The sequence below is a fragment of the Pinus tabuliformis genome, chromosome J (genome assembly GCF_031772625.1).
Source record: "Pinus tabuliformis cultivar Carrire ecotype Pingquan chromosome J, CPIR1, whole genome shotgun sequence".
Taxonomy (NCBI): domain Eukaryota; kingdom Viridiplantae; phylum Streptophyta; class Pinopsida; order Pinales; family Pinaceae; genus Pinus; species Pinus tabuliformis.
The window spans coordinates 297428835-297448693 of NC_142295.1; the positions used below are offsets into that span (position 1 = coordinate 297428835).

Consider the following 19859-nt stretch of genomic DNA (forward strand, 5'->3'; position numbering starts at 1 on the left):
AGTAAAAACAAGAAAGAAGAAATAAAACCAGTTGCTAGAGCTAAGAAGAGACATACTAGGGAAAGAAACAAATACAGACTAAAATCAAAGCCCTAAATAATCCTAGTTTACTGACTGAAGTAAAAGTCATACAAGAACAACATGCAGAGTTGCAGACTGATGATCCTTCAATTGTAGAAATCAGAAGATCTTTGAGGAATCAAAGAGGTAAAGCTCCCATGGACCAGCCATCAGAGCCTTCCAAAAGAAGAAAGGTCCAAAAAGAAGCAGAAAATAAAGAGACCATCATCAAAGAAGAAACAGCCAAAATCACAAGTTCAAAATATGTTGTCGGAAATAAAACAAACTTGGATAAGCTTGTAGAGGGTGCAGCTCACATGAAATGAAAGGGTAATTTTCCTATAAAAATACCTTTTTGCATATTAAGTCAAAGTTTTGAATGTGAATATTAAAGCTCAGAATATCCAAGCATATACAAGTGTTTCGAAGTATTTTCTGTTAAAATTTTGAAGTGAAAATGTTATCCTACTGGAAATTCTGGAAGCGTTTCCAGTTTTTCATTGTTGTAGGTATTACCGAAATTTCCGATAGCACCTGTTTTAACAGAAATATACAACTGTTAGCAGAAACCTTTGGGCCAGTTTTGGAAAGACAACAACCCATAACAATATGGATAAGGAAGATGATGGATATGAGATAGTTATGAGGTTGTTGAAGGTTGTATTTAATGAAGCCATATGGTCATTTAATAGTCAAGTCCATAAAGAGAAAAACCAGCAGCAAAAGGGGCAGCTAGTCAGATTTTCCAACAGCAAAGTGTCATTTTTCCTCTTCTTCTCATCTACACCTGTACTTTCTATTGCAATTCGATGGGAGATGTTTTTAATATATAAAAGACACCTATGTAACAAGGAAATAGGGGAACCAACAATTTAGGAGAGTTGGATTTGGTGCCTTTCTCTCAATATATATCTTTTGTAAACATCATTTCAGGGGATATTGGTTCACCTGAAGATTTAGCTTAATAAAACAGCTTTTTTGCACTTCATGCTAGAGGATTTTGTGATTCAAGTTATATCTATTGTGTGGTTTTGTTATTTCCTTGTTTCAATTTTATGAATTATAAATTTGTAGTAGCTAGTAGAGTATAAGTGAGAATAATTAAGAGGATCTGATGATGACTTATCTACTATCCAATTTTCTGTAAATTATAATATATGTTCAAGTAGAACTTGTTAGTGAAGGTTTCACAAAGGGTTTGTGGGATACATTATACATGTTTTTACTTTCTATTTGTTGTTTTCCTTGTCAAGCCTGTTTTAATCTTTTAAATGATAAATTACAGTAGCTAGTATAGTATGAGTGAAAAATCATTAAGAGGATCTAATGATGACTTATCTATTATCCGTTTTTCTGTAAATCATAATATCATTTCAAGTAGAAATTGTTAGTGAAGGTTTCACAAAGGATTTGTGAAATACTTTATACATTTTCTTACTTTCTAACTATTATTTTCCTTGCCAAGAAACAGAGTTTGTTACAAGGTTGTTTATGTAGTTGAAGCGATTGTCTTAAAATACTCAGTTTCTTAGGATATTTATCAGCTACTTGTTCTCTTTCCTCTGCTCCCCTATATTACTCACTTAACCAGACAATTTATGCTTGCCAAAGCGTGCCAAATTCATGAAAGTTAAAGAGGAACACAATCATTTCAAAACTTCTTCAGAAGCCATCCCACCACTCCAAAAACCCTTTTAAATTTTGAAATGAAATCATGATGTGTAAGGCTTACTCCTTTTGTAGTCTAGGAGTAACTCCTTCCACTAACATCTTTGGCGTCGTTGCTGAGGAGGCGAATTGAAGTTTATCCCTGGGTAAATGACAAAGTTATAAGTATGGTTCTGAGGTGTACAGTTCCAGCTATCCTTTTAGACTACTTTACACCTGGCCACTCCATTATTGAAGTTATGGCTCCAAGAAAGGCTAGAACTAGGACAAACCCATATTCTCCTTTGAAAAACCATGTCCCTAATCCTGAGAAGCTAATCAAGAAAAAGAGTAAGTGAAAGCTTGTTTCTTCTGCTTCTAGTTTTTCAAAAGCTATTCCTGTAAAAGTACAGCCAATTCTGTCTCCTGATTTTACAAAAAATTATGTACCTCTCTCGTTTTCCAGTCAACAAACAACCTCTACATTGAGTGTTGGTGCTTCCTCGTCTACTATTCAAAATCCTCCAATTTTTATTCCACAAATCCTAGTAACTCACACCATGCAAGTCCTAATCCACCCCCTAACCAAATGGATGCAATTGTTGCTGCTAGGTATGCTCCTTTAGTTTTACCTCAACCTATGAATGCATTACAAGTAGTATATTATCTCAAGTATATGCCTAAATTTAATGGTGAAGGGGAGGTAAGAGCTAAAGATTCTCTTGCTAATTTTTATGCTTATGATGATAATCTGAACATTGAGCATGAAGATGTTTGGATGAGAGTTTTTGTTCAGAGCCTTGAGGGTGATGTAAGGAAATGGTTCAGATCTTTGACAGTTGGTAGCATCACTGGAATTGAAGTCCTAGATGATACATTTTTAAGAAAATTGGGTGACAAGAAATATTTTTTGTATTATATCACAAAATTTGGTGTAATGAAAAGAAAAGAGGGAGAATCAGTTTCTATTTTTTTTAAGAGATTCAATAAAATGTATAGCAAGATACCTACTAAAATCAAGCCTATTGAAGCTTCAGCTAAAATCACTTATGATGGTGCTTTTTATCCTAACTTTTGTTTATTGTTGAGGGAAAGAAGATCTACTACACTATCACAAATGCATGACAATGCACTGGAGGTAGAATCGAACATATTAGTAGCTAATAGACTCGGAGGAGGGATTGACAGAGAAAAAAGAAAGCAAAAAGCTAAAGTTTCTAATTCAAAAACTTCTGACATAGATCCTAAGCTAGATGAGCTTACCAAGATGGTCAAATCATTGACTACTAATATTTCTAAGTTGAAGATGGAAGCAAGACCACCTACTACCATAAATGTTTCATTTGATTTGCCAAATAGACAGTAGTTTAGAAGACCTAATGCTTCACAAATTCTGTAGAGAGAAAGAAGAGATGTTAATGATCAAAAGGTGTTGCCTCATTTGTAGAATGTTATATTTGAAGATGAATAAGAAGTTGAAGGGTTGGAAAGAGGTGCTGATATAAATTGTCTTAGAGACAAAGAAGGGATGATTCATCTTATGCAAGCAAAGTATGAAGACTTCATGTCATATACTCAGAATACTGAAGTGAGTCCTAATTATTCCATGATTGCCACTGATCATCAAAGAAGATATAATATTAGATCAAAGAAAACTAATGACACTTCTAATCCTGTTGCACAGCTAAAGAGGAATAAATATGTAGTTAAAATTTCAGCGGAAAAATATGGCAGACTAGAAATTCTGGTAGCATCTAATATTCCAGCAGGGAAACAAGTGACTAAACCTAACAAACCAAAAATTCTGGTAACATCTGATTTTCCTTCACTTGAGGTAAAAATTTCTCACAAACCACACTCTGCCTTCAATTTTGAAAATGAGATTCAGAAAATCAAGATTCTTGTTCCCCTTGTAGAACTCATGAAAAATCAAGATTTGAAAAATTCGTTTATGAAAGCTTTTTAGCCTTCACCTACTGAAGTAGTCTCTAATTTTGTTAACCTTCAATATGATAAGCTCACTATTATTTTAGGTCCATTGGTAGAAGATAGAGATGACTCTACTGCTCCTTTCTATCTATCTCTGAATATTCATGAAAAGATCCTACATAATTGTCTTATGAACTCTGGAGCTTCACATAATTTAATGCCCAAGGTAGTTATGGATGAACTAGGTCTTGAGATAACTAGAGAGTACCAAGATATATATTCTTTTGATTCCCAGAAAGTCCAATGCCTTGGTGTCATCAAAGACCTTGCAATAAGTCTTTTTCAGTTACCTATGAAAGGGATGGTAATGAATATTGTTGTAGCTAATATCCCTCCCAGATTTGGTATGTTACTTTCTAGGTCATGGATTAAAAGGTTGGGAGGAACCTTGCAAATGGATTTAAATTATGCTATTGTTCCTGTTTTTGGAGGATAACAAAGAAGACTTTACAGAGAATCTCAGCTAGCATATATCATTAGTGAAAAAAGAGACCCTACTAATTATCCAATATATGCTAGAACAAATGGAGTAGGTTCAAGCATTCTACATATGGATGACTCCACCTTGCCTACAAAAAATTTTCAGATTTTAAAGCTAGCTGAAAATCAAATCAGTCATGAAGGATCGAAGGTATGGCAAATGTTTTTTGATGGCTCACGTTCCAAAGAAGGTCCTGGTGCAAGGATTGTTCTTATTTCTCTTTTGAAGGAAAGTTCCACTTTTTCTTTCAAACTTGAATTTGAGACAACTAATAATGTGGTTGAATATGAAGCTCTGTTAATTGGTTTAAAAAAGGAAAAAGATATGAATATATCAAAAATTTCTGTTTTTGGAGATGTTGAACTTATTATTCAGCAAATCAGAAATGTTTATCAAACTAAGCATCCTAGACTAAGAGATTACTAGAATGCAGCATGGGACATTGTAGAAGACTCCTTCCTGGCCTTTAACATTTCTTTTGTTCCAAGAGAAAGTAATATTCTAGCCGATTCACTCTCTATTTCAACTAGCTCATTCAAAATTCCAATGCCTATAAAGTTGAAATATGAAGTGGAAGTTAGGTTTAGACCTAGCATTCCTAATAATGTTAAGCATTGGAAAGTTTTTGAAGATGACCAAGAGATTAGAAAATTCATTGAAGTTACTGAAGAGTTTTTTGTTCTAAATATTGATAAAGAAGAAGGCCTAACACAAGTTGATGTTGATCATCAAGATTCTAGAAATCTAAAAAAACAAATTGTTGATCAACCTACCAATCATATTCCCAAGGGGTTAATTCCACTTGAGAACCTTTTTTATCATAATGATGTTATAGTCAAGCCATAGTTAGCTGAAGCAGATGTTGAATTAGAAGATTAGAACTTGGGTACAACACAAGAACCAAGGTATGTGATGTTGTCAAAAGCTTTACTAGATGAAAGAAAAATGGAATATCACAAGTTGTTTTGTGAATTTGTTAATGTTTTGGCCTGGAAATATGAAAATCTTAAAACATATGATACATCTATCATTGAGCATAGAATACCATTGAAAGATGGCACCAAACCTTTCTGGCAGAAGTTAAGGCAAATCAATCCACTATTGCTACCAGTGATGGAAAAGGAAGTGAAGAAGCTGTTGGATGCTAACATCATTATTCCATTGAGATACTCATATTGGGTTACCAATCTAGTGCCAATAAGAAAGAAAAGTGGTGAAATCAGATTGTGTGTGGATTTCATAAATCTTAACAAAAGCTCCAAGAAAGATAACTATCCATTGCCAAAGATGGAGCATATTCTTCAAAAGCTAATTGGGTCAGACATAATTTCCATGTTAGATGGTTTTTCTAGGTATAATCAAATATTTGTCTAGCCAGAAGATCGACAGAAGACAACATTTGATACTCCTTGGGGTGCATCCATGTGTGCAAAGATGCCATTTGGGCTCATGAATGCTGGAGCTACTTTCCAACGTGCTATGGACTTTGCATTCATTGGAGAAAAGGACAAGTTCTTGGTCATCTATTTGGATGACATTACTATTTTTTCAGCTTCAGATCAAGAACACCTTCAGCACTTGAGACAAGTATTTGTTAAATGCAGAAAATATGGTATATCCTTGAATCTGAAGAAGTCTCATTTTTCTCTCAAAGAAGGTAAGATGTTGGGTCACATAGTTTCTAAAAATGGAGTGAGGATTGATCCAAAAAGAGTGATTGCAATTCAAGATTTAACACTTCCAAGATCCAAGAAAGAGATTCAATCTTTCCTTGGTAAGATCAATTTTCTTAGAAGATTCATCCCAAATTTTGTTGAAGTGGTGAAACATATTACTTGTATGCTAAGGAAGGACAAAAAAGTCAAGTGGACAGTTGAATCTAGAAATTCATTTGAGCTGATCAAAAAGGCTATCATTGAAGCACCTCACTTGCTAAGTCCTGAATATTCAAAACCTTGCTTAATCTTATCATTTGCTTCTCAAGACACCATTGTTGTTGTTTTGTTACAAAAAGATTCAGAAAATAAAGAAGCGCCCATAGCATTTTTCAGCAGAGCTCTTAGAGGTGGAGAATTAAAGTATGAAATGTTGGAAAAGCATGCTTATGCATTAGTTAAAGCTCTAAAAGCTTTTAAAGTTTATATTCTGCATGCTCAAGTGATAGCATATGTCCCTTCATCTATCATTAGAGAGATACTAGTTCAACCTGATATTGATGGAAAGAGAAGTAAATGGGTGACTAAAGTTCTTGAATTTGATTTAGAAATAAATCCTACTAAACTAATCAAAGGTCAAGGATTAGCCAAACTACTTGCTGAAGAAAATTGTAAAGTGTTGGGTTTGAATTTCATGGATGATAATCTAGAAGGGAAAATTTCAGAACCTATTGACAATATGACAATAGATTCAAAGCTTGCTGAGTGTAGCTAGTACAAAGATGTTATTTATTTTCTGAAATATTTTAAACCTCCTCCAGATTATGATAAAAGCAGAGTGAGATCTTTGAAGTTGAAAACCATTAAGTATTGCATCAAGGATAATTGTTTGTATTGGAAAGATCCTACAGGAGTTTTGTTGAGATGCATTGATCCAGAGGAATCTAAAAAGGTCATATTTGAAATGCATAGTAGTGTTTGTGGAGGTCATCATTATTGGAGAACTACTGCATACAAAATATTGAGAGCTGGCTATTTTTGGCCTAGCTTATTTTCTGATGTATGTGCTGAGGTGAGAGCATGTGAAAAATGTCAAAGGTTCACTGGTAAAAAGCATCTGAAGTCTTTACCTCTCAAGCCCATAATTGTTTCTGCACCTTTCCAGCAGTGGGGATTAGATTTCATTGGTGAAATTCATCCACCTTCAAGTGGGCAGCATCATTGGATTCTTGTTGCTACTGATTACTTCACCAAATGGATCGAAGCAATACCTACCAGGAATTCCACTCATAAAGTTATCATTAACTTCATGGAAGGAATCATAACTAGATTTGGATGTCCATCAAGACTAGTAGCAAATAATGCAGCTGCTTTTAAAGCCACACCATTGGTAAATTTCTGTGAAGATTATGGTATTCAACTTACTCATTCTACACTTTACTATCCACAAGGGAATGGTTTAGTTGAATCATCTAATAAAAGTTTGGTAAGAATCATCACCAAGTTGTTGGAGAAAAATAAGAAATTTTGGGACTCAAAACTCAAATTTTCTTTATGGGCTGATAGTGTGACAATAAAAATGTCTATTAATACATCACCTTTTCAAATGGTTTATGGGATTGATGTTGTTTTTCCAATCCACTTAGCTATTCCTGTAGCCAAACTACTGCAAGATCATGAAGCTGAACCAAATGACATGACTAGAAGAATTTATCAGATCATAGAAGTGCAGCAAAAGAGAGAACAACAATATGATTTGGTAAGAAAATATCAACAAGTTGTAAAGGAAGTCTTTGATAAAGGGACTAAAAAAGAAGATTTTCAGATTGGAGATCTCGTGTTGAAGTGGGATGCACAACACCAAGATCCAGGTAAGCATTCAAAATTTGATGCTTTATGGCTTGGTCCTTTCAAAATCTCAAATGCCTTGCAGAATAATACTTTTGAGTTGCAGCATCTTGATGGGATAGAACTGTATGGAGGCCCATTTAATGGGCGTTTTGTCAAAAAAAATCTTTTACTAAGGTTTTTGGTGGCCTGAGTTCACTGTAAATACCGATGTGATTTCATAATAAGACTCCATAACCCAATGACAAGGCACTGAAACTGTAAAAAAAAAAATCTTAGAGCCTCGCAGGGAGAGCTCTATCCCCTGTGGAGCCAATGTTAGCACAATTCTAGGCTAAGTCATGAGTAGGTTTTAAATTTTTTATTTTTTAGGATTAATTTTGTAAATTTCAAGAAAAATTAAAACACTACCGGAATTTCTGGTAGCGCCCTATTTTCTTGTTCAGACAGTCTGCCCTGTTTTTCAGACAGTCTTTTTGTTCCTGTTTTTTTTCCTATCTTTCTTTTAATTTTCTGATGCTACCAGAATTTCCGGTAGCATATTCCATTTTAAAAAATAAAGCCAAAAATGCAATCGTTTTCAATTGTCCATGTGTCATAATGGTGAAATATTTAATCCAAATCATGAGATTTCGTGATTGGATAGGTCACAAACTTTAAGTCAAGTCAAGTGGTAGTAGTTAATCAATTTGGTTGATGGAATTAGCTAGGTGTCAGTCACAACCATAGCCAATCGTTGCTTACTCCACTGATCTTAAATAAACCCATGTTTCCAAAGTTAAAACGTGTCTGTAGCATCAGTCTTAGTTATATGTTTAAATTCTGATGGTCATTCTTTCTGTTCCATATAGCGCACTATTGGAATTTCCGTCCAGCCCGAATTAAAGCAGAAAAATTGCCAGATTTGCAAAATATCTCGTACAACCACCTGTAGCAGATTAGATGGACTCTCCAAAGAAACTTGACTTCATCATTACTATTACATGTTGTCTATTATGACATGAAATCTCATTTAATCATGAAGGATCATATGCATAGGAGATTGAACCAAAAATTTATCTCAAATATTCGAAAATGGAGGAAATTTCACCATTTCGAATTTCTAAAGTGCAACAAAGGAGACAATAATTGTACTGGTTAAGAACACATCCCAGTTTTTCAGGCAACCTAATTCAAGCTAATTGCAACTTTTCTTGGGTAAGCTTCCATGCTTTGACACCTATTCTTCATAAAAAGCAAGTGGATATCCAAGAAATCAAAGTCTAGGAAAGGTGGAAAGCTTAAGAGAAATCGAACCTCAAGGAGTTGAACTAGTTGATCCTAATCCAAGTGTTACAAGACTGTTTATTCAGGAAGGCTGGTATCCACTCTGCACTAGGTTAGGAGGCTCACATCAAGGTGTATCCCAAGAGTTTGCTCAAACTTTCAATGGATAGGTAGCTACCATCCTTGGTTTCAAATCGCAGGTTTCAGAACAGTCAATTACAAAAGATTTTAACCTTCCCAGGAAGGAGAAAAGTGGTTTAAGGGACAACTCATTACAGGAGAAGATCTCAATACTTTTATTAGAGATGAAATAGAGATCCCAATTGGGCCAAAGGAATTTCCATCAATTATCTTAAGAAGGAATGGGAAGAAATAGTCAAATTGGTTAAGATTTTTCTCATTTGTGAGAGAAGGTATACAGTAGTATTTCTTTACCATATGAGGTTTCTTTTCATTTTGTAGGTATGAGGACTCTTAATCTTCCCTATATCATAATGAAGACCCTGACCAAAATGGCAGCTATAATTTAAAAACACCAGGAAGCATCAGAATACAACATGTTGCATCAGGCAATTATCAAGGTTCTGGTTGAAGAAGAACTGAAAAAGAGAAACCAAACTTGGGAAAATTTCTTGTTTTACAGGGCAGGCCAACCTGCACCAAAACCCCAAGAAACTTCTAAATCTTCTTCAACACAGGTTCAAACAGAAAGGACATCAACTACATCAGCTGAAGGAAGTTCCAAAAGAAAGGAAAAGAAGGAATGTGTAAGCATAGGTACCAAAAGCAACAAAGAGAAGCCTTTAGCTGTTGAATCTAAAAGGAAAAAGGAGTAAGGTGAAAGCTCTTCTGTCCAAAAAACAAAAAGAATGAAAATGTTTCCTCCTGTTAGACCTTTTCCTAAGGTTTACACAAGAACTCGGAGAGGAAAACTTGCAGCTGAAGAGAAATCTAAAGCGTAGGTGCTTCCTGAAATTCTAGAAGCACATAAACAACAACAAGAAAACCAGCCTATTGATTCTGATGAGGAATTGCTGAAAGAAGCAGGGTATAAAGTGACCAGTAAAAACAAGAAAGAAGAAATAAAACCAGTTGCTAGAGCTAGGAAGAGACATACTAGGGAAAGAATAAATACAGACTAAAATCAAAAGCCCTAAATAATCCTAGTTTACTGACTGAAGTAATAGTCATAGAAGAACAACATGCAGAGTTGCAGACTGAGGATCCTTCAATTGCAGAAATCAGAAGATCTTTGAGGAAGCAAAGAGGTAAAGCTCCCATGGACCAGCCATCAGAGCCTTCCAAAAGAAGAAAGGTCCAAAAAGAAGCAGAAAAGAAAGAGACCATCATCAAAGAAGAAACAACCAGAATCACAAGGTCAAAATCTACTGCTAGAAATAAAACAAACTTGGATAAGCTTGCAGAGGCTGCAGCTCACATGAAATGAAAGGGTAATTTTCCTTAAAAATACCTTTTTGCATATTAAGTCAAAGTTTTGAATGTGAAGATTAAAGCTCAGAATATCCAAGCATATACAGGTGTTTCAAAGTATTTTTTGTTAAAATTTTGAAGTGAAAACGTTATCCTACAGGAAATTCCAGAAGTGTTTCCCGTTTTTTCACTATTACAGGTATTACCGAATTTCTGGTAGCACCTGTTTTAACAGAAATATACAGTTGTTAGCAGAAACCTCCGGGCTAGTTTTGGAAAGACAATAACCCATAACAATATGGATAAGGAAGATGATGGATATGAGATAGTTATGAGGTTGATGAAGGTTGTATTTAATGAAGCCATATGGTCATTTAATAGTCAATTCCATAAAGAGAAAAATCAACAACAAAAGGGGCAGCCAGTCAGCTTTTCCAGCAGCAAAGTGTCATTTTTCCTCTTCTTCTCATCTACACCTATACTTTCTGTTGCAACTCAATGGGAGATGTTTTTACTATCTAAAAGACACCTATGTAACAAAGAAATAGGGGAGCCACCAATTTAGGAGAGTTGGAGTTGGTGCCTCTCTCTATACATATCTTTTGTAAATATCATTTCAGGGGATGTTGGTTCACTTAGAGACTCAGCTTAATAAAATAGTTTTTTCTACACTTCATGTTGAAGGATTTTGTGATTCAAGTTATATCTAATGTGTGGTTTGTCTATTTCCTTGTTTCAATTTTCTAAATTATAAATTTGCAGTAGCTAGTATAGTATGAGTGAGAATCATTAAGAGGATCCGATGATGACTTATCTACTATCTAGTTTTCTATAAATTATAATATATGTTCAAGTAGAACTTGTTAGTGAAGGTTTCACAAAGGGTTTGTGGGATACTTTATACATGTTTTTACTTTCTAGTTTTTTTTTTCCTTGTCAAGCCTGTTTTAATCTTTTAAATGATAAATTACAGCAGCTAGTATAGTATGAGTGAGAAATCATTAAGAGGATCTAATGACGACTTATCTACTATCTAGTTTTCTATAAATCATAATATCAGTTCAAGTAGAAATTGTTAGTGAAGGTTTCACAAAGGATTTGTGAAATACTTTATACATTTTCTTACTTTCTAACTATTATTTTCCTTGCCAAGAAACAAAGTTTGTTACAAGGTTGTTTATGTAGTTGAAGTGACTGTCTTAAGATACTCAGTTTCTTAGGATATTTATCAGCTACCTGTTCTCTTTCCTCTTCTCCCCTATATTACTCACTTAACCACGCAATTTATGCTTGCCACAGCTTGCCAAATGCATGAAAGTTAAAGAGGAACATAATCATTTCAAAACTCCTTCAGAAGCCATCCCACCACTCAAAAAACCCTTTTAAATTTTGAAATGAAATCATGGTGTGTAAGGCTTATTCCTTTTGTAGTCTAGGAGTAACTCCTTGTGATAAAACTTTCACTTTAATTAGTGTCATTTTCATGTTACATTTGCTCTAGCATGTGTCTCTTTCAACATCGTTTGCATATCACAAGTGTCGTTCACACTTTATAAAATGTCAACTTTTCACATGAGAAGTGTCTTGTACCGTGTAGAGTGGAGTTTTGGTTTGTTTCAAGGGGTAATATTTTTAATGATGAGTTGTTCTTATCATGAAAATATGTATCAAATGAATTTCCAAAGTTTCAAGAACTATCACACAAGTGTCGTCACTGTCATCGCAAAGTGTACATTTTGTGTCGCACTTGGTGTAGGTCATTGCAAAGTTGTTGCATTAAGGAAAATCATGTTATTCATGTGTTCTAAGTGTTCCTTGTTGTGTCATCAACTAATATAAGTGTGTGATCATGTTGAAGTATTTCATTGGTTTAAATTTTCCTCATTGATCCAACACTTTGTCAAAACTAGGAAAACTCCCCGACCAAGCCACTCAGCCTCATTTAGCCCTCCTGAACTGTGCACTATGCAGTCCCATCCCTCAAGTAGTTATGTTGTCTCTTGGCACTGTGCAATGCACAATTTCTACCTTCCAGAACTGTGCACTGCATAATCTCAATGTTGAAGCCCAACCCCTGAGCTCAAAAGTTGTTCAATCCTTGTCTCCAGCCCAACCTTAATTGTGCATTCTGCAGTCTCAAGCCTCAAACCTCATCCTTGAGATTATGAGTTACATAGTTGCACAGTCACCTAGCCTCATTTGCCTCCCAGAGCTGTGCAATAGGAAAACTCAATGCTCAAGCCCTTATCTTAGCTCCTTGGGTCCCTCAATTGTGTAGTCACTCATCCCTAGCCTTCTAGAACTATGAATTGCATAGTCTCAAGCTTCAAGCCTCAACCTTGAGCTCTTGAACTATGTAGTCCCTTGGTTTTTGTCCCTCCAGAATTTTGCATTTGGAAACCTCAAGCCTCAATCCATGACCTTGAGCTCTTGAGTCCCTCACTTGTGTAGTACCTCTCCTGGGCCTCTAGAACCGCACATTGCACAGTCACAGCCTTTAGTCCCGGACCTTGATCTTTGGAATTGTTCAATCCCTAAGTCAGTCACTCAACCAGTCACCAATTCTAGCCTCGAAAAGTGATTTCATGAAGCACTTTAGATTAGGGGTTTATCGTACTAATGTCATTTTTTCATGAGTGGATTGTAATTGCAAGTATTATTTCATGTTATGAAAAGATGATGATGAAGGATATGGAGAAGGATACTATGCTAAGAGACACCTATGGATCTAAATAAATCAGATGATCATTAGGTCAAAAGATGAAGGAACACAAGATTACAACAGAAGGAAGAAGATCAAGACCAGATTAAAGACTCCTAATCTTCAAGTCATGAGGAGGAGAAAGAAAAGTCCATGTTCTATCTATTAAGAAGACACAAAGTAACTAGCAACAAAGAGTGACTTGACACTTCCATGTCATCATGTAGTCCATGTCATCATTTTCATGTCACGTTGTGTCATGAGACATCATGTGCACATCTTTTTTTGGATTATAGTGGAGAAATATAATGTAAAGTGGAAGTCCAAGAGTCATTCATGTAATGTGAAAAGTCATGCAGGAAGTCAAAAGGTCATAGAGAAGTTGAACAATCATGAGGGTAGTCCAAGAGTCACATGGGAGGTGAAGGATCACTCTACTTGTTATATATAAACCCTCATTGTACAAGAAATGGACTTTTCACCTTGGCTTCTCCCATAATGCATTAGAGAGAAGAATTCAATACTTTTGGGGAGAAATTCGTGTCTCCAATGCTCCACTATTGGAGCAGTGATGTTTTTTGTATACATGTACCTTGGGACTTTTACTTAATACTTGAAGTCTAATGGCCAACACCTTTTCATACATGGATTGTGAATATTTGTAATATTGTTCTATAAATGTTTATTATTCATGTTTGCTTTCACCTGTACTAATGTAGTTGAACTATTTCAACTATTTTATTGCTTATCATATTGAGAAAGTGTTGTAATGGTTGTAATAATTGTAGCATCTATGTGGACTATTCTAATTGATGTTAGGCAATTCTTTCTTTCTTGTGTGTGCCTCTACTAGGATGGTACTATAACCTCTCTCTTAAAATCTCACTTTTCCTCCCTCTGAAGTATAAAAACCTTGATACACCTGCAACGAAACATTTACCAGGCACACTTGCTTACTTTTTTCGAAGGCACATATGTGCTTCTCTCTCTTACTGAAAGTTAAAGCCAAGGCAAATCTATAAGAATATATGGAAACCAAGACGATATTCTAGATGCGGCTCCTATTCCAAATTGTGTGAGGTCTAATTTCAACTTCACATCATGGATACCCCCTTGGTTGATGGATTTCCAGCACCTGTCAAGAGACCTTTAAGTTTTGAGGTGAAATTTTTAGGTTTGTCTTAATTATGGATTTCTTGAAATTCCCATAGGTCCTAACCAAGGAACCATCCTTATAATGATACTAGACACACAATCAAAATACGATTATATGGAACATTAACATGCAATGTAATATTTTTGAAAGTTTCTCATAATGAAAATGTGTTCTAATGAGAAATAAGTGATATTAAGAATTAGATACTTTTCTTCAAGAAAATGGTAAATTTACAATTTTATTGTGGAGTGTTACATGCCATATATAAGGTATGTGATCCAGGTCCGGGTGTGACAAAGGACCCTTCCAAGACCTTTTACTTTGGTGATGTGTTAAGTTGCATTTTTAAAAGAACATAAATGAATACATCTGCATGTTGTAAAGAACAGGAACATGACAATCATAAACACACAAAAACATAAGCCATTGATAAAAGAGTTCGTCCAGGAGGGACTACGTCTCTGGGCCCTGATGTCACGGTGGTGTAGGCCACTTCATTAAGTGTTCTCAATAGTGATGATGTACATAAGAGGCGATTTCACTATCATACAAGGAAAATGCCCTCACGCAGGAGTGGCTCCAAGAGATGTTCTGCCACAGGAACTCTCAGTCAAAAGGACTCCTATCAGTATGACACAAACTCATGCATGATGATAATGAACATCCCTCCAACATGGCATAAAAGGGATTTCAATACAATAATACATGGCGACACATGAGTATCCCATCAACATAATGACAAAGGGATCTCAAACAAAACATGATGAATCATGACAACAAGTACATCTCACAAATGATTTCACATAACATCAAGTAGGAATCATGAAAACAAGTAAGAAACAAGATCCCTCATCAAACATCAAACAGGGATCTGTGTAGCACAATGCATAGAAAAATAAGTACATGAATACACTGCATATACCTCACATCCAGGGGCCATTTGAACAAAAGGATGTCAAGCTGCTGAAGTTGTTCGTACCATCAATCTCACGGCGTTGAATCTCATGGAATGATAGCTCGCACGTTGAATTATGACACTTGCAATCCACTTTGAAAAGTGGCTGGAAAATGAAATGAGCAAATGGAAAATCTGAATGCACCATCAGATTTGAGGTGTCGAATAGTGCAAAATCAACTGTCAAATTTCTGAATTCTGAGAAAGTGGAAATCTGGGGCTTAAGGAATCTTTTATATTCCCCCTATATTCCTCAAAGATTCCCTCCTCCGTGTCCTCTGCAAATCGACTTCTTAGATCAAGAAACTGACTATGCCATCGGGTTCGTGTCGCCGAGAGGTGTAGGATCGACATAAAATTTATCCAATTTGGACACTGCAAAAATTTCATCCTCTTGAGAATTTTGCTCAATCATGGTTCCACCTGAAATAAATTAATTAAAAATCATCTCAGTTTCCATGTGCGCTCCTTTTCTCCTCCATGCTTGGGCGCATTAAGAAAACTGGTTTTATATAAATATTTCATGGTGGATTAAACATGAAATTTTGTTTAGCTGGATTGGTATGAGGAGGCGAATAGTAAGGAGGAGGTCGGGTGGTCAAACCCCAACCCCTCCACATTAAAACTTATTTTGTTTAAAGAAACTGCAATGCATTCTTTTGCGGGGGGGGGTTAGATCCGCATTGGGCAGCCCGCCCCTTAACTCCCGCAACCATTTTTTTGTTGGCACATTTAATGGAGGGTACATGGTTTGGTGTTTGGTGATTCATGGGGCCACCGCGTGGGCGGGACCGGCCCTCCTGCCGGCCGTGGGTTCAACTCCCACCGGCCTCATTATACGCAATGGCATTTGGCATTAAGGTGTCGGTCGGGTCCACCGAAGGTGGCCTGCGCCCACCCCATTTAAGTTTTAATATGTTACATTGTTCATTGGAGGGTTGGAGGGCTCGGTGTGGTAATGGCCATCGAGCCATATTAATTTTAAAATTTTGTTATGGTAAGGTTGGGGGGGCTAACAGGGGTCACGGCCTATCGGCCCAAAATTTTTATAAATGTAATATATTTTGGGGTCCAACAGCGGTGGCGAGGGTCATGGCCCACTGCCATTTTTTTTTAATATATATATATATATATATATATATATATATATATGTATATGTATATATTTTATTTTAAAAATCAATAGTCATTTTTAAAAAAATTGAAAAATGACCAAAGGGGACAAATTAAACAGGCCACAAATTCACCCAGAATCTGGCCCAGGTTGGCCGGAATCCAGTGGCTGGATTTTGTCCAAATTGTTGCCTCCTTAAGCCTGCCCAGTCACCCAAGTGAACCTGAACTTTGACTACTCCTAACTTTCACATACGGACTCAGTTTGATGAACCGTTTAGACCACTGTGATCAGGACGACGAGATCTACGCTCTAGTTCTGGTTCAAAATCATTCTGATCACTTTGATTTTCGAGCTTCCATAAGCCCTCTTTGTCCTGTGTGTGTCTCTGGAGCCACCTGGATCAATCCTCCCCACTGAGGAGATTTTGGTCCTCCAAAAGCATGAAAAATAATTTGCAACTTCTCTGTACCTTGTCTGCATCACAAGCATCCTGAAAGGCCTCGCTTCCATCTCCTTCACCTTTGTCCTTCGAAGCCTTAAGCGATGAGCCGACACTTGCCATTTCTGCAACCTGTAGTACCATTCTGCAAATTACATGCTTGACTTTCATGACTAACTAATGACCCAAGCATCCCATACTTGCCACGAGTTTATAACACATACTCGGTGGTAAAGTTTACATCAAGATGGACGCAATACCCCAGCTACGAAAACAAGGCCAACATATCATTATTGCTTCAACAAGTGATGGAAAACACATCATCATTGCAACATTTGATTTGAAAAAATAAGGACAAACACTATTGTTTCTTTGACAAGTGATGGACATAAGACATCACTTTCACAGTTCAACATGCAAATCAAAATAAGACCAGACATCATTGTTGCCTAACAAGTGATGGAAAACATCATCACTTTTACATTTTAAAATGAAACACATGCTTTACAAAAGCATGGCCATGACAAGCTAACATATCTGGAAACCATTTTTGACTTATCAATGTGAATGGGTTACCTCCCTATGGTGGTTTTGGTTGTTGAACAATTGCTTCACCTGGTCCATGCATCGACACTTTGTCTTTAAGGCACTGCTCTGGATGGAGCCTCCAAAATGTGGCTCTTTGATGGCCACTTCTGTCACAATGAATGCAATACATCTTCTTCTTCCAGATCTGCTTTACCTTCTATCGAGAGGGTTTTTCATGCCTCATCCTTTTGTGGGTTGCCATTCTTTTCCAACACTTCAAAAATGTATGGTTATGTAATCCACAAAAGGTACATGTTTTTTGATGCCATGTTTTACGTTCATATTTAACAACTTGGTTATAATCGAAATGAACATTTGAATGTCGAGAGTGGTTATACCTTTCCTTTCCATCTCTGGTGTCATTGTGGCGATGAGAGCTTGTCTCAGCTCTTTTCCTGTAATGGATACTACCATGGGATGATGGGGATGTGTTCCCATCATTCTCTTTCCTTGAAAATTTCGATGATGTCTCGGAAGCATCTGACACCTTCAAGCATTCTCCTTCAGTGTACCTCAAGCATGCAAATCGATGTTTATGCACAACCTCCAAAGGTTGAATTATTCCTTCGTTATTAACACCAAGTTCTTTTTCCTCCTCGTGCCTCCTCTTGGTAAGGAGCCTCATGTTTGTCCCTGTAATTGGGATCTCCACATCTCCAACAGAAATCATACTATGTGATGACGAAACTGAAAGGAAATCAACATCCTTACCTCCTTTGTCGATTTGGAAAGAACTGATGAGGGTTTCTCATCATCTGTTATTGGTGGTTCGCTTGCTGTTGTGGCGCATTCCCCAACTTCTTTTCAAACATACCCAAGTCCTGCCTGATGGGCTAATTCTTCCACTTTGATGGGGTTGACAATGCCTTGGCCATTAATGCCCAAGCCTTTCCCTTCATACCCCATTCTCTTCAACAATTTGGAGCCAATTCCTGTGGTATGATTTTCAGAAACAGCGAAATCATCATCAGGACACATACATGAATTTAGAAAACTACTTTTTACCTCACATGGGTCACGTTGCAACTTTTCCAAGGCCTCGTCCTTTGTTTGCAGCTGTCGTATCAAACTATGTTTCTCCTCTTTCTCTTCATGTAGAAGCATCTTCAATTCAGCGTTATCTATTTGAAAGTTTTGGTTGTTGTGCTTCAGTTCTTCTAGGTCCTCTTCCATGGCTTGTAATTGAAGCTTTCCTCTATGTCTTTCTGTAGAGTTTCATACATTTTCCACTCTTTTGGAAATTTTGAGCATGGTATCGTATATCGCTTTTTCATCCTTCATCCTTGCATGTTCCATTGTTCACGCTTTCAATTCACATCCATGCAAAGACCACTTGATCCAGGTCTGGGCGTGACAAAGGACCCTTCCAAGACCTTTTACTTTGGTGATGTGTTAAATTTCATTTTTAAAAGAACATAAATGCATACATCTGCATGTTGTAAATAAGAGGAACATGACAATCATCAACACACAAAAACATAAGCCATTGATAATGAGGTTCATCTAGGAGGGACTATGTCTCTGGGCCCCGATGTCAAGATGGTGTAGGCTGCTGCATTAAGTGTTGTCAATAGTGATGATGTACATAAGAGACGATGTCACTATCATACAAGGAAAATTCCCTCGCGCAAGAGTGGCTCCAAGAGATTTTCCGCTACAGGAACTCTTAGTCAAAAGGACTCCTCTCAGTATGACACAAACTCATTCATGATGATAACGAACATCCCGCCAACATGGCATAAAAGGGATTTCAATGCAATCATACATGGCGACACATGAGTATCCTATCAACATAACGACAAAGGGATCTCAAAAAAACATGGCGAATCATGACAACAAGTACATCTCACAAATGATTCTACACATCAAAAAGGAATTATGAAAACAAGTAAGAAACAAGATCCCTAATCAAACATCAAACAGGGATTTGTGTAGCTCAATGCATAGAAAAATAAGTACATGAATACACCACATATACCTCACATCCAGGGGCCATCTAAATAAAAGGATGTCAAGCTGCTGAAGTTGTCCGTGATCAGGACAACGAGATCTACACTCTGGTCCCAGTTCGAAATAATTCTGATCACTTTGATTTTCGAGCTTCCATAAGCCCTCTTTGTCTTGTGTGTGTCTCTAGAGCCACATGGATCAGTATGTAGATGATGATCAAAATAAACTCATAATATAAAATTATATAGCAAACTGACTAAAAATGTGCATTATAAAGAACTATGGGCTCTAGTTAATGAGTTGGGCTATATCTTCTTAAAACATTGATGATTTCTCAAACAAAGGTGTAGCAATAGTGGAGTTTAATCCATGTCCTACTTGCAAAGAGAGCACCAAGTCCATCCAAAATTAGATAAGAAATGAATAACTATTGTAAAATGATGTTATCAAAAAAATATTTATATGAAGAAGGATGGGAATGAATTTCAAGGAAAAAAATACAGTACATTGGACCTAACAACTCTTCAATTATCAATTCTCTTAATTTTATTAAATTCACATATCAAGTAATAACGC

At 36.4% G+C, this 19859-nt stretch overlaps 1 protein-coding gene across 1 annotated transcript in view; it reads right to left on the bottom strand.

The window, feature by feature from the left end:
* Positions 1–525: 525 nt before the first annotated feature.
* Positions 526–19859, bottom strand: part of LOC149226932 (uncharacterized) — a 108930-nt gene continuing 89596 nt past the window's right edge. The window contains exons 3-4 of the mRNA XM_089380358.1: positions 18339–18415; positions 526–594 (exon numbers count right to left, since the gene is read on the bottom strand). Coding sequence (XP_089236484.1) covers positions 526–594; positions 18339–18415 — 146 coding nt within the window. The remainder of the gene's footprint in view (positions 595–18338; positions 18416–19859) is intronic.